The following is a 16,086-nucleotide window of genomic DNA, read 5'->3' as shown; positions in this document are numbered from 1 at the left end:
TCAAACAAACAAGCCTTTAGCTCAGTGAGTCACTTATCTTTGGGGACGCTGTTAGCTACGTATGTGTGGGCTTTGTGCTGCATTTCGTGGATTGTTTCTCTGTCACCTACCACCTCAGGGATGCATCAACTGGCTGATAAGCAGACAGAGAAGCTATTTGATGCCAGGGTCCTGTTTATGTGTGATATGTTGACACCGGTCCACCGTCACAACCTTGGGAGTGCGGGCGGCCTGTGGCGACCGTGAAGTGCAAGCAGATCATTTTTCAAACATCACTGACGCCTGAAGCACTGAGTGGATCAACTCCTGCAGTAAAAAAGCGAACCTTGTGTTCTTTCAAAGTATAATCATATGGCGGCTCACTCCAGGCCCACATTCCTCAGTCAAGTCTGCTTGAGGGAAGCAACAGGTGGTGTGCTGTTCTCGTCTGCATTGCATTGTGATGTAATGGGTGGAGTTGGACAATGGGGTTTATGATTTAAAGTGAGCTGGGGTGTCATTTAGTCAAAAAGTTTTCATGTTCTGCACGCTCTGCTTGGTCCGTGTTCAAGACGCCGTACAACCTCAACTACAGTGAACCCATGCCATATTGCAGTTCAGATTTGTAATCATTATTTATGTGTTTGGAATTTAGAGTTTGCACAACTTTGGTGTAGTACCACATTGGCAAGGAAGAATAGCATGAAAAAGAAGATGCAGAGAAGGTGAATACTTTGTATACCTGTTCACAAAAATGGATGCTATTTTTGCACATGTTGCTGTTCTGTGTGGATGTCGACATTGATGTGAATTTCCATTAGCCTGTCAATGGTATTAGGCAATATGTTAGCATTCAGTTCAATTGTAAAATATCTACAGTTGAAGTTAAGAAAATAAATCTAATTCCGCCCCTTTAAGTATTGCAGAATAACTTCTGGACAACATGGTGAAGCAGCATTTACCTGTTAGGCTGCATGCAAAAGTAATAACGTACCAACAAAACTAAAGCCACCTCCAATTATGAATGCTTTAAAATCCAGATTGAAAACTCTGCCTCCCCACCTGCATACCTATAATTGAGCTATTTTAAATATGGATGCTTTTAGTAATTTTATTAGTTTCTTTATTTTGTTTTTGAATGTATTTTGTTTGTTTGTTTGCAACTGCTTTTAAATGTTATACTTTTTAATTATGTGAAGCAGTGAGTTATGCAATTGACTTCCTCAATCAAGTCTGAGCGTGCGCATGAAAATATAGAGTACTTCATTGCAAGAAGAGGGATGGCAATGAAAACGATCGTGATAGTGTAACATTTTAATGTGCTTTTAAGAGTGTGAATGAATATTCAAACCATAATAATTGCTTTGAATCAAATACATCTTCATTAAATCAGTTTTGATGAGCTGTTCGGGTGCCCCTGGAAAGCTGGGAGTCCCCGAGAACTGCTTCTATTAGCTAATAGTAAGTACACCGTGGTAGAAGGTCAGGCAGTAAAGCCCTGCTGTCATCATTCAAAAAGCAGGCCGAGAAATTACATCTTGATAATGTTCTCTGAGCCTCTGCTCTCCACTCTGCGGCTAATATTCAGACTATCACTCAACCCAAAACAATCAGGTCTCTGCTATTTAATTATCAACTCCCCTGGTGTGTTGCACAGCCACCAACACCGGATACTTATTGAATTTATCCTCTTAAATTTCGCCACTCTCCACCTCCATCCAATTTGGCCACAACTGCATTCTGTGCTTCCCAGCAACCAGCTCCAGACACTTTTGGTCTCTCTACATCCCTCTCTTCAGGTGTTATATAATTTTCAAGCTTAAACAACTTAAGTTAGTGTCTAATTTTTGCACAAAAGACACCTGTGTGGAACGGGCTACACCCTCGGTTTGTGTAGGGCTGGAACGAGGTGCCGAGGAGATATGATGAGGATTAACAGAGGCAACATCTGTCTTTCTCTCAGCTGACAGCACAAAAAAAATATATATATTTTACACTCAAATTTTTACTCTCAAATTATACTCGGTTTACTGAGACCAAATATAGTCTAGAGTGCCCTGTGAAATTTACAGTGTAGGAAAATGGGGACATGAGGAAAGGGTAAAAAGATTTGTCATTGCAACATCTTTATGAACTGCACATGCAATGTTTTAAGTAACATTTTCACATGAGTGATGCCATATGACACCTGAATCCGTGGACGTCATATGACACCTGAATCAGTGTTAACACATCATGTATAAAATCCACTTTTCTCACGTTCTTCTGTTTGCAAACTACCCACTCATTAGTAATTGTTCACTGCGGTTTTGTGAGGCCTCAGGTGATGTCATACTAATTGGTGAATTTTGTCTGACTTCCAAATTTTGCTTATAAGCGAGAAGAAAGAATTGGATAACCGCATTGGCTTTGCATTATGTGTTGAGGTTCATATATCGCAACATAACAGGAGATTAACTATTGAAGAGGATTTGTGCCAGTTGTATGTTTACGTTTGTAATGAGGGGCGTGGCTTGTGTGTACTGTAATAAGAGAGCCTGCATGTCTTGTTTCATCATACGAGAACTCCCCTGACTAAATTGTGTGGGCAGAATTTGGAGCACATAGTAGGATGTAAAGCAGCTGTCTGGAATCCACACGCAGTTGTGCAAAATTACAATGAGCATTTCTATCGCGACACACATGATTTTGTCTACGATGCCCTCCCAGCATTCTGCTTCACCTTCATGCATCAGAGGAAAGGGAGGCCCAGACAAGCACCGTCAACTGTTTATCATCTTTATTACTTTATTGCTTTTCCCACAGTTTCCCCTCAACTTGATTTTATTACAGTGTCATCAAATGATGACTTCTTTCATCTGCTCTCGGCACTCCATCCTTTTCGCTGTGCCACAAATATAATGACCTCAGTACCTTACGGCCAAACGCAGCCGAGGATGCAGGCGGGAGTTTGGGTTTTGTGTCATCACCTCCCCTACGCAGGAGGCGTTGTGTTGTGTAACTCAACATCATCGTGTCCTGACTTGTGCTTTTTCCTTCCAAGCTTTGAAGAGAGCTGTGACTCCTTTTATGCAAAAATAAAAATTGGACTTGAGTTTCACTGATCCTCAGCACCGTCATCGAAAACTCACCACACAAATAAACAGCATTACATATTTTCCAGTTACACCCTCTACTTCGAGCTTGGGATTTGGCCAGCCTCTGCTCCAAATCATCATTAATACTGAATGATATAGAAATAAAACGAAAAGGAAAAGAGAAAATTCCATGAAAGACAATGTCATCTTGAAACATTATGTTATGGAAAACCTGCATAATTTAAAGACATTAAAAGTAAACAGTAAAAATCAGGCATAATCCCACACCAGTCCTCGTTTCATCTTTCATCAATTTTGGAGGGGCGCCCAGTTATTGGTAATGTTACTGTTTTTTTCTCCACTTTAGTATGATTGTCTTTACTGTGTTCCACAATATATTTTTCACCTACCGTTGTAGCGGCCTGCGGACGAGCTTGTGCTGTAAGACGTGACTGGTAAACTGTCAGGAAAAGCCTTTTACAACAGCTGAAGTTCATTTGCGGTCAATCAGAGGCATTTAATGGTGGCAGATGTGCACTGACTCCCATTTAACGTAAGTCTGAATTTGATTGATTAATTCTAAAGACAGACACATACCCAGTTATAAAACGGTGTGTACATTGCAACTACCTTATGTCATTTGTTTACACCTCCTAAATATCTTTTGTCACATAAAGGTTTTTAAATTATGTACCTTGATCTAATCATTTGTATTAAAAAATGGTATTTGAATAGATGTGCATAGCTCGAGTATTTATCCACTTTTTTTAATCCAATGTGTCCCCCAAGTTGTTGCCCGTGTATAGCGTGTACATATTTCTGAATAAACATTGACGCGGCTCTCTTACATATAAAATAATGCCAGTCACCAGTCAAAGGGAACACACTGATTTCCTCATCATGGAGCAGTGTTGTTGTACTGCCCGACACTGGAGCTGCAGCTGGAGGAGGAGCATGACTTCCCGCAGGCATCCTCGCAGCTAAGCGTTGCGTTGTTGACAAGGCACATTAGGCTGCTGAGTAGCAGACAGATGGCCCCAATGTTGAGCAGGGGGACACATGTCTGTCCGATGGTCCCTTTCCTCTTGTCAACGTCCTTCAAAAAAAAAAAAAAAAACAGAGATGATGAATCCCTTAAAAAAGAGCAGTCAACAAGAAACAACTATGTATATACACATGTATGTTATATATGTTGCCTGTCTGTCTGTTTCTGTGTGTGTGTGTGTGTGTACTGTAGACACTATTTATTTACTAGATTTAAATGTTGCCAAACAGGCATTTCATTCCCCATATTCACACAAAGTGCATTAACCCTCCTTAATGAGTGGAGCTTTAAATGAAAATAAATCAGAAGAGTCGGGACTGTGCTGCTGACATGACTTATTGAGCGTTCTGGCCAGAATTCTACTCTCCAGCTTCCCTCGGAGCCAAAACAGCGCCGCCTCAGGAAGTCCCAAATAAGGGCAGGCAACTGGAACCCCACCGGAGCCAGTCCTTATGTGGTCATGACCTTATAAGGCGCGGGGGCGCGGGGCTTTCCGGCAGCTGCGCAGCCTGCCGCACAGATGGGAAATCCAAATGAAATCTTTGGCATCCTGGGAAAGAGCGTGAGTTATATCGCTGTCTTCGTGAGCTTTTACAATATAAAGAGACATTGGACGAAAAGCCGCGTTGTCTTCGCAATTTACTGCTGGAGCTTTAATGTCAAGTTTCTGCGCGCTCTTCTCTTCCCTCCCGGCCGGCGTCATGTGTCCTCCACCGCAGTGACTAAATATGGGCTTCCTCCTCCCCAAATATGGACATCTACGTCACAGAGAGAGGGTTTATATGCTGCGGGAAACCTTTCCGCTCAGAGACAGCCCTGAGAGCCCACAAGAGCAACCATTAGAGTAGATAGGGAAACACATAGAACTCCCAAACTGAGAACATCGCACCAAAAGTACAAAAGTCAAAAAACAACATTAAATCCAAGAGGGTTAATACCTGACTGGAAAAGCTAGTTTATTATTATTCCACATTAAAAACCAAACAACTTCTTTATTCATTTTTACAAATGAGTAAAAAGGACACTTTGGATTTTCTCTAAAAACAACAACAAAAAGACAAGTGGATCTTTTACTCCTCTTTGAGTGAGAAGGAAAACTAAAGGACAATTGGAGCACGAGAGGCAAGGAACGAGGCTGAGCACAGCATCTTCTGTTGCTTCTTCCCTGCGCTCATCCAGCGTGCAGCAGACAGCCGCTCTGCACGCGTCTCCGGTCGCCGGGCTCCAGGCTCCAGCTTCAGCCCTGCAACAGCTCCAGCGGCAGCTCAAGAGAATGGCTGCAGCCAAGACCGAGATGCTCCTGCCAGCCCTGCAGATCTCGGAGCCTCTGAACTTCCCTCACTCCCCCATGGATAACTACCCCAAGCTGGAGGAGGTGATGATGCTTACTTCTGCGGGGACACCCTTCCTCACGGCATCCGCACCTGAAGGTGCCGGCTTTGGCTCTGGGGAGCCAGGGGAGCAGTACGATCACCTTGCTGGGGGTAAGACGGCTGCTAGTGTAATTCTCCATGTAATATTTGGGGTTGGCTGATCAAGTAAATTAGAATTGTGATGTTTATGTTGTATATATATATTTTAAATGTTAATAACATTATTTTTTAATAAATTTAGACCTACAGTAAGAAAATAGTATTTGTGTAACGCTTACATACGTGTGATTGCTTTAGATTTTTATTTTCGTGTCAATTAAGTTATTATAGAACTGTCGGACGTATTAAGTGACAAAGTATCCCACTTGATACTTAATTGTTAGTTCACTTCTATGTCACCGCTTGCCTACACAAACACTTTAATTGCCCCATTAAAATTGCATTCCAAAAACCAGTTGAACTGCAGTTACTGTAATTCATCAGCCCCGGGTTGTGATTGGCTCAAGGAAACGTGTTTTTGTGTACACGTGTTTGTGTGTGCGCGCGCGTGCGTGTCCGCATGTCATTTGTGCCAAACAGGAAGAGCAAAATATTGACACTGCGATTAGCTGTGGTAGATAAATATAGTAGTGAAATGAACGATGATTTGAACGAGATCGAGTTGAATAGATGTTTGGGGTGTCTGTGAGTTATCTTGAAATATTATCGGGTACACCTTCGACTTGTTGCCTCTGACACTTTGAGTAACGTTATATCTTCCTCTCCTGGCAGATACACTCCCAGACATCCCCTTCAACTGTGAGAAGACGGTACTGGAGCAGACGTACCCCACCCCAAGACTTCCTCCCATTTCCTACACGGGTCGCTTCACCCTCGAAACTGCCACCACTTGCAGCAACAGCCTCTGGGCGGAGCCTATTTTGGGCCTGTTCACCGGTCTGATGGGCAACATTCCTGCGAGCTCGAGCACTTCATCAGCCAGCTCACAAAACCCATCCTCCTCATCATCATCCGCTGCAACTTCCTCCTCTTCGCCCTCTTCTACCTCCTCCTCGTCGCATAGCTCCAGCCTCACGTCCTCCATTCACCACAACGAGCCGAATCCCATCTACTCGGCCGCCCCAACTTACTCCAACCCCAACTCAGACATCTTTCCAGACCAGGGACAAGCCTTCCCGGGTTCCAATGGAGGCACGCAGTACCCTCCCCCTGCTTATCCGAATAGTAAAACCTGCAGCACAAGCTTTCCCGTGCCCATGATTCCTGATTACCTATTCCCACAGCAGCAGGGAGAGATCAGCCTGGTGCCTCCTGACCAAAAGCCATTTCAGAGTCAGTCAAGTCAGCCCTCTCTCACCCCTCTGTCTACCATCAAGGCCTTCGCCACCCAGACGGGCTCTCAAGACCTAAAGAGTGTCTATCAGTCTCAGCTGATCAAGCCCAGTCGCATGCGCAAGTACCCCACCCGACCTAGCAAGACCCCCCCCCACGAGAGGCCCTACGCCTGCCCGGTGGAGACCTGCGACCGCCGCTTCTCGCGCTCCGATGAGTTGACGCGGCACATTCGCATCCACACGGGTCAGAAGCCCTTCCAGTGCCGCATCTGCATGCGCAACTTCAGCCGCAGCGACCACCTGACGACGCACATCCGCACGCACACGGGCGAGAAGCCCTTCGCCTGCGATATCTGCGGACGCAAGTTTGCTCGCAGCGACGAGAGGAAGAGGCACACAAAGATCCACCTTCGGCAGAAGGACAAGAAGGCAGAGAAAGCGGCGGCGGTGCCAGTGTCAGCCCCTGTGTCGGCTGCTTCGCCTGCCTCGAACTACCCTTCGCCCATCAATTCATACCCCTCCCCAGTTTCTTCTTACCCGTCCCCCGTCACCTCCTGCTACTCCTCTCCAGCTCATACATCATATCCGTCTCCCTCTATCGCCACCACTTACCCTGCGGTGTCCATGTCGAGCACCTTCCAGTCCCAGGTCGCCTCTCCCTTCCCTACTTCAGTCGCCTCCAACCTCTACAGCTCCCCTGTGCCAACCCCATTATCAGACCTGCAGACCACCCTCTCCCCAAGGACAATCGAGATCTGCTAAGATCGCTTTGAAGGGACGCGCGGCAGCATCTAAAGACTCTAAAGACTGTTCCCCCTCCCAATCAAAAACAGAAAATGAAGCACTTTTTGTGACTGCTCTCTCTGCAGTTTTGAGTCAATCCTGAGATTTTTTCCACATGAGAGAAAAGGACTGGGCAAGGTTTTTTCCTCCCCTCTGACAAACAAATGCAGCACTTCACAAGAATAACGGACTGAACAAAAAGAGTTGGATCCAGCACTGTTGGCTCTTTACTATCAGGTACACACAAAACAAAACAGAGAAAAAGTGAAGATTACCAGCAGCTGCGGAGCTCAAACACGTCCGCCCCTTGTCGGCATGCATTCAGTACAAGAGACAATGACTGATATACATAAGCTATCATATGTATATTGTACGTGTGCCATGTTTCGTTCTTATCATTCTTTGGTATTATTGATGTGAACAATGATTTGCATATTCGCATTGTATTATTTGAAGTGAGCAGGGCCACATTTTCTACATATTTTCTATATTATGTAGTGATGCTGCTGTGATACGTTTTATTTCGAAAAAGACAAAAAAAAAAAAAGCACTTACGTATTCAAGCATGAGTAGGAGTGGTGTTAGTTTCTGTTTGTAAATATCATCCACTGGTACGCTTTTTCTCTCTTTCTCACATGTGACATATGGTTGAGTAGAGTAAAGAAAAGGAAAAGAGCATTTCCTCCCCACAAAAAAAAAAAAAAATCAAGAAACAACCCACAACAAAAAGGACAAACGCTCCCGTTATTTGGTGCCTTTTGTGAAGCCTTGCTGACATTGTGAATCGGCTGTGTGAGCGAGAGAGGATGCGCTGCATCTCGCCTTAAGGACTGAGGGAATATTTTTGTTACAGAATGTAAGTCACACTCGAAGTGAAGAAAATGGGATGAGGGCACTGCTTCATTGAATTAGAATGTAAGCAAAAAAAAAAAAAAAAAAAAAAGAACATTTTAAAGTCTATTTTTCTAAGTGTAAATATCCACATCTTCAAGAGCCGGAATGTTGACGTTACCTACTGAGTAGGCATGGGATTCTTTTGTATGTTCGATACATGCAGTTCATTATTTGGTGGTTTTCTTTATTTTGTATTTGTGTTTGTTGAAACAAGTGACTGTTCCTGGCTTCTGAACACAATGAATGCGCTTAACTGCCAATGGGATATTTGGTGTAAAAGATATCCTCCCAGAATTTAAATATAAATAAAATGTGAATATATATATTTATTCGTTTTGATGCTTTATTATTAAGACCTATTTGTTAAAAAAAAAATAAATAGGTTGCATTACATTCATTTATAGCATGGGACTTTCTGGCTTGAATCAAAGAATGCATTTGCTCAGCATGATCACAGTTTGCGGGTCTCCAATCAGCGATAACACTAATGCATGACTCCCATGCCAATGAACACGGAGCATTTTATCTTGATTCATCCAACGTGCTTTCTAAGATATTCCCTAGCTTATCTAAAACTCTGTTTCATTTAAGATTTTAAGATTCACACTGGATGCCCCCAAACTGTTGCATACATTCTGCACGCTTGCCTTTCAGCAATATAATCCTTCCCCACAAAAAAAAAAAAATAAATTCTTCACGCTGTTCGAAAATGGTTTTGGCAGTAAATGAGGATCTTTAAAGTGACTGTGCTGAGATATTTTCACAAGTCTCCTCTGTCCTTTTCTTCTCATCCCTCTACATCCTGTTGCCTCAAAACACAAAGTCGGAGTTTATCATCTAATCATGATTTTGTGTCCCTCGAAATGGAAACCGAGGGAGACAAGAGCCCTACTCTTTTCTCACCCCATATTTGGGAGAGATTTTGTGTTGTGACTTCAATCAAAACAAGTCACAAATGCAAACACAGCTAAATTAGAAACAAGAAAACAAGTTGATGACAGTGATGGCGGTAAATGGGAAATAATTAAGATAATTGGTCTCCTGATCCCAAATTGACTCTGCAAATTGGATCTGATATGTTCTGTGAGTTTGTATCAGCATGTGTGCGTCTGTGTCGTGTGCACATTATTGAGAAGGAGATACACAGCGGCTGCTTTGAGTTGCTGTTCGGATTTGGCCATGTGGACTAGTGTTAGCGTGCTTTTGCACTTTGTCATGAATCTTAAAAGCTTTTAGGGCCACCATACTACGACAGCTTGATTTCAGCAATATGGAGGTGAGTAACTTTTGTATGTTCTGCCACCATTTTGTCTTCAATACTCAGGTTATTTCTTTCTATATTACTCTGTCATTGGTCTTTGACGATGTTTAGATAAATGCATTTTCTGAAGTGCAAATAATACATGCTGTAATTGATAACTGGCTTTATTATGAAATGAAAATTACTGTACTTCTTAATGCTGGAGTCTACTTGAATTGAATCTTAAAATGGTTTCCTTGAGCTCGTACTGATGTTGTTGCACGATTACAAAAAATGGTGCCCTTGGCGCTGTTCGTGCTGTGCTTGGTTTGAGTCTGTGCAGGATTGGATGATGCTGTGTGGGGTTTTCTTGGAGTTATTCATAAACGGCTCTCTTGCTGCAGCAATAGGTTTTGTGGCGTCAACCTTAATCAACTCTTTAGTAAGCATTATAATTTTAATAATTAATAATTTTATTTGCCTCCATGCTCGTCATACTACATTGGTGTTTATTTTTGCAAAGAAATGTGTGCCTCCAACCTGATACTGATCAAATCCCGCCGAAAAGCATCTGTGCATGACAGGAGGCTAACGGCAGAGGTCTAAAAATTCATAACATTATTTAAAGCTAATTATCTGTCTGATTTCCTATTCACATTTACTTACTGTAATTTCTACAAAACATACCTGATTATAATCCGCAATTGATAAATTTAGCTATAAAAACGGATTTGTACATACAATAGATACTTCGGTCTAATAGCGCGGGTCTCCATGATATTTAAAGGGGTATTATCTATATTGTAAACAATGCCGAACTGAGCTATTGTTCCACAGCGTACCGAACCTTTATATATCTATATATACATATACATTTATATATATATATATATATATATATATATATACGTGTGTGTGTGTGTGTGTGTGTGGCAATGAAGTTTTTGATCGCAATCAATCGGAAACATTCCACATCCTCGACCCTCTTTCTTTTCTGTCATGTTCGATTACTTGAAATTCACGTCAGGTCACGTCGTTGAAAACGATTTAAGTGTAAAACATTGGTGATATAACAAATACAAATGTCAAAATGCGCATAGCTTTCCACCCGTTTCACCTTCACTCAATGTGCACGCTGCCGCAAGCAGGGATTTAGATTTTTTCGGGGGTAAGTACTTCGGCACAACGTCTGTACCAGTGAGCGCCACCGCCAGAAGCAACAGATGTATATATATATATATATATATATATATATATATAAAAATGCCCGGGGTGAATAGTTACAATGGACGTCAAATGATTATTAGACAGATGGTTTTAATTTCATTTTTCTTCTTCAGATTATAATGAGAATCCTGAACAGAGACCACCTGTCCAACTCAAAAAGCCAAAGAAAAAGGAAAATGGCGTTAATCACAGTTAATATCTAACGAGCTTTGCTGAAGTCTCGCATGACGTCATCCCTGGGTCTATGTGAGACTTTAATACACAATTTTTTCCGTGATTTTGGTCAAATTCAGAGTTGTATAACCCTACAATTTTAGAGGTACCATTGCATAGGATTGTGGTGGCACACAGGACTAAAATTACAGATATACCAGTGGGTAAGTGTTGCCTGATAGAAGATAATACATAGCGCGTTTGAATCTATTTCGGCTTGGCCCTTTGATATAAACCTGACTGAAGCATTCAACGACAGACCTGAATCGCCGTTATGTGGCTTGCTTAAAATGCAGAAATGTGTCGCTAGCGTCTTTGTTTACGGAATTATTTTGGATTCCGGTTGCTGCTAAAGCGCAGCAGGCCGCTCTTTGTGAAAACAACAGGCTGAGTTTCCCTTTCAGCCTTTTTCATGTGAAGAGACAAACATTTCAACTGGTGCGCGTTTCAGCTGGGGGCCTGATGTGTCACAGTCCATTAGCGAACCCCTCGGAGGATGGACAGCCAACACATCAAGTATGTGAGGGAAGCGTGTTGGCCATCATTGTGCTCGTCCTCTGATTGGCGGTTCTTCCTCACGCTGAGTCTGTTCTGTTCGTGGAGAAAGTTGGATCAATTCGTTTTTGTAAGCCACAGCGGAGCCACCTCGTGCCCCGATGGGCTTCTACATCAAGAGCGATGCCTTTGTTCAAAAATGTATTTGTTCTCTTATTCTTTTTGGGAACTGTGTTATACAAAAAAGGAAGAGTGGGGAGTAGAAGTACCACTCTCTCTCCCTCAGCCGTCCCATCCGATCCCCTCCCAGTAACACCACTCTGCCTCTTCTTTTCCTCTCCTCCTCCCTGCTAGCGCGTAAGATGCTAATGATCCCCCCTTCTCCATATTCTGATGCAAGGTCTGTCTACACTTTTCCCTTTCATCCACATACAAATGTGCTCTTATTGCCTCTTGGCCCTCAGGCCTTTTAAGATGCCTTTTTGAAATATGCCGTTTGATAAGCACATCATTGGCCAAGTCCCCGCAGTGATTAGAGCGCACTTTAATGTGAGCAAGTTAGAGAATGAGTGAGGGGCTCGAGGGCCAGCGGCCATCCGTTCTCTTGTGTCGGCCCTCTTTGACATGTCTCGGGCCATCGGGGAGCGAGGTTAGCAGGAACAGCCCTGACACTAATGTTGTCTTGGGCCCCTGCATGGAGATGAAACATGGGCAGGTAGCTTTCATGGAGACAAGGTACAGTACGCTGGGAGGCGACAATCCTCTGTTTTATCTCAAGGACTGCGCAGTAATCTTTTTTCAATATGCTTCGTTGGTCTCATGTCGTGAGCCTTGCACTCTCTCAATGGATTTTTCATTTATTTTCTAGCCAGTAGGGAATGCCAAGACAGTCGGCTTGCGCTTCCTCCTGTTCTGCCTCTTAAATCCGACACCTATATATTCATTTGGGAGAAGTAGGTTGGATTTGAAATACTTGCTTTCCATCCCCCTCAGCCACATTTCAGGAAGATTGCAACATTTACCTATTCAGAGCGCTAGGCCCATGTGTGTTCATCGGAACTTGTTGAAACAGTAAATGCAGACAAACAAATTATATGCTCCATAAAAACGGGACTTGCGCCACCTCTTGAGAGTGAGCAGTCCAAACGCGTTTTGCTTTTTTTTAGCGTGTTGTGATGCCCCCATAGAAGAATGCCAGACATGACAAATAGGAAGAGTGTGTACATTATTATTTTTGTAACACGTAACATGTCTGGCTGTATGAGCAATGAAATGATTCAAATATCAATGGCTTGTATTTAACAAAATTTTGGCTTAAATAGCATGTAACCCATACTAAGTGCTAGCTGATCATATAAAAAGTAAGGTTTCCGACCAAATAATAGAATCATTCAAGAATATACTTTTTGAAACTACTTAATATGAGTTTCACGTTTAAAATTTAGCTACTTTTTTTCCCACGATATTGTAATTTATTGTGATGCCCCAATAAATGTTTAGCAGATCAATGACAGTCCAGCTGCCCCTAAATGAACCAGTGAATCTACAGTAGATGCAATTTCCAGGTTGCAAATTAAATTCAGCATCACTGACCTGAAACAACAGATGCTCCACTTTCACATCCAGAAATACATTCAAAAAATGAATTTGCACTACCCACTAAGTTAAAACGTGTGAAGCGTTTGCATTTGCATGTTCTAAAAAACACAAGAGATGTGAGCGCGCCACAACCGAGACTCTTTGATATTATTTGTGGCGCACAAAAGAGACGTTTGACATATCACTTCCTCAACCATCTACAGGTGTCCTGGCAACTTTAGCTTGACTTAATAAGCCATGCTTATTTGAAGTACATGACTTTGAACAGACAACAAAACACTGCATGCTTAAGTACCTCCAAATATGACACCCTTTCAACACGCCATCAAGTGCACTACAGCTTTACAAAAAGCACCTGGGTCGCTCTGAAATGCAAACAAGCCATCATAAGACTTTATGTGTCAAGGCTAGTAAGAGGGCTCAAGTTGTTTCCCTGTCTCCCTGGAAGTCTGTTACCGGGTACATGCAAAGCCCTCTGGGGGTGTACACAGAGACACAACATTAGGTACCCCACGGCAAATTCAGGAGCATTTGATATAAGAAACGTTCACAAAGAGAGGGTTGCACGTTGGGTATTGCCACAGCTAGTTTGCTTGGGTGAAAAAAATTTAGCTTTTCCTATAACACTAATTCAATTGCACACGCAAGCCTTTCGAGGGAAAGGCTCTATTTATATAGTGCGTTACATACACAAGGTGGGCTCTACAAAATAAAATAAAAACTACAACATTAAAAAGCATTTACAAAAAAAATAAGATTTAAAAAGCATAATAAAGAATTAAGCAGCTCATTAAAATTACTAAAATAATTTACAGTGAAAGGACAGTGTTTTGGACAAAAATTGATCTGACAAATGCCATAAAAGACCGTAATTATTATTTATTTAATTTACAGGCAGCGTAATGCTTAAATGCTGCTTTACTATGTCTACTTTGAACTCTGGGCTCTTCTAATTATAATAATAATCCACCCATCAATTCTTTGGAACGCGAACCCAAGACCTATGCACTATGATAATGATACTATGACTAGTAATAATAATAATAATAATAATAATAACAATTAATTTTCACATTTCTTTAATGTAATCATTATTCAAATATTTTTGAAAGGAACTATATTTGATAACCTAAGTACTATAAATTAAATCCATACTACATAATTCCATTCATATATGCAGGCCTACTGTATTGTTAAATAAACATAAACAAACTTACAAAACATATTAATTAAAACTGCAGTATGTTTCCCAACACAGAGGTGAGCGTGACTGAACTGAAAGTAAATGTAGAAGTCGACGTAGTCGTACAGAACTAGTGTGTGCATGTGTGTCCAAAAGGCTTTGTGATTAAGAGAAGCTGAAACATTTTTAAATAGTTGAACTTATAGTTGTAATAGTTTTAAACAGTTGTACTTATATTTATTAATTATTATTACATATGGCCATGGAGATGTTAAGATGCGTGCTGCAGCAATTACTACTCATTAGAATTAAAGTGATGACAACCCACCTCACTGTCTAATTGTGTTACATCAAAATGACAGAGACCTGATTGGTCTGTCTCCATCAGCTGAGTCGTGACATTTTCTTCCAAAGGCTTCTGCCTCAGAAAAATTAAAGAATGCAAGGGCCACTGACTTTCTTTCTTTCGGAGGGTTGTAAATGTTCCAGTGTACAGTAATAAATACAGATAAGTAAATGCATTAAATGCTAGTGATCATAGTCTAATATTCTGTAGATTCACATTCACATTGTCTTTGATATCTCCTTTCAACTTGTGCTGCTATGCGAGTTCTCGGCAGTACAGACCACTGATTCCGTAGTGATTTAGCAGTCTGAGGCTAACAAACACTACAGATTAGTCAGAACTACAACCACAAAATCACTTCCTCATCGTACAGTAAGTCTACTTTGTAAGTGGAGCAAACGATCCAGATTCCAGTCAGAGGGGGGACTACGTCCTATTTTGGACTGCTAAGATCGAAATGTGCAACGCCACCATTTTTGGACTGCACACTTGAATAATATGTCCGATTTGAGGAAAGTTTTGCAAAGATAAAAATCTTACTGAGCATTTGTGTCTCTAACTTGACGAGGTACTAGATGTCTTGTTACACATATATTTAACGATAGTTGGCAAATTCGGTTTGATGCAAATTTGCTACAGTCAGCTACAATGGCTTTTTCAGGCTGCACACACAATGCTGTATCTCGACCGCTTTCAACACTCACCATTTTATTCATACCACTGCTCTTTGTTTTTCTATAGAACAAAAAATGAATGCTGCATCCTCCTATACAGAGTGAGCAGATTTAGCTCAATGGCTTTCATCACTCATAAGAATTTTATTCACAATCTGCCACACTCGTTAGTTGGTATCTGCAAGCATGACAAAAACGATATTACAAACATAATTTCTAAAGTGATTCTTCTTTCTACGCCTTTGTCCAATTATAAGGACTCATTTGTATAAATCCATCCATCTATCCGACCAGCTTCTCCGCACGAGGGTCACGGGGGTGCCGGTGCCAATGCCAGCTCTCTTCGGGCAGTGCGCAGGGTACACACTGAACTGCTTGCCAGCTCATTGCAGGGTATATCTAAAATCAATGTATTCATATAATTATTGCTGGTATTAGTATATGCCGCAGGCCTCTAAAAAAATGGAACATGTACAACTAATACATCTGTTTCTCCACTTTTTATTTCCCATGCACTTCCACGAAGAATATCAAATATGATCATACTAAAAATGAAATGTAATCAGCCATGAAAATGAAGCTTCAGTTACACAGCTGGGAACAAAATACAATAACGCCAGTTCT

At 41.7% G+C, this 16,086-nt stretch overlaps 1 protein-coding gene across 1 annotated transcript; it reads left to right on the top strand.

Moving 5' to 3' along the window:
- The first annotated feature begins 4,923 nt into the window (after window positions 1–4,923).
- Window positions 4,924–7,744, top strand: egr1 (early growth response 1). Its single transcript, XM_088294978.1, has 2 exons — window positions 4,924–5,585; window positions 6,246–7,744. The coding sequence occupies exons 1-2, from the start codon at window positions 5,375–5,377 to the stop codon at window positions 7,568–7,570; spliced, it is 1,536 nt and encodes a 511-aa protein (XP_088151104.1). The 5' UTR covers window positions 4,924–5,374; the 3' UTR covers window positions 7,571–7,744.
- Window positions 7,745–16,086: the final 8,342 nt, after the last annotated feature.

This window comes from Idiotropiscis lumnitzeri, chromosome 4, assembly GCF_059441095.1.
Source record: "Idiotropiscis lumnitzeri isolate Australia: NSW breed Sydney's pygmy pipehorse chromosome 4, RoL_Ilum_1.0, whole genome shotgun sequence".
In the NCBI taxonomy this organism is placed as follows: Eukaryota; Metazoa; Chordata; class Actinopteri; order Syngnathiformes; family Syngnathidae; genus Idiotropiscis; species Idiotropiscis lumnitzeri.
The sequence above is the reverse complement of the archived record's forward strand: the minus strand, read 5'-3'. Positions and strand labels throughout refer to the sequence as shown.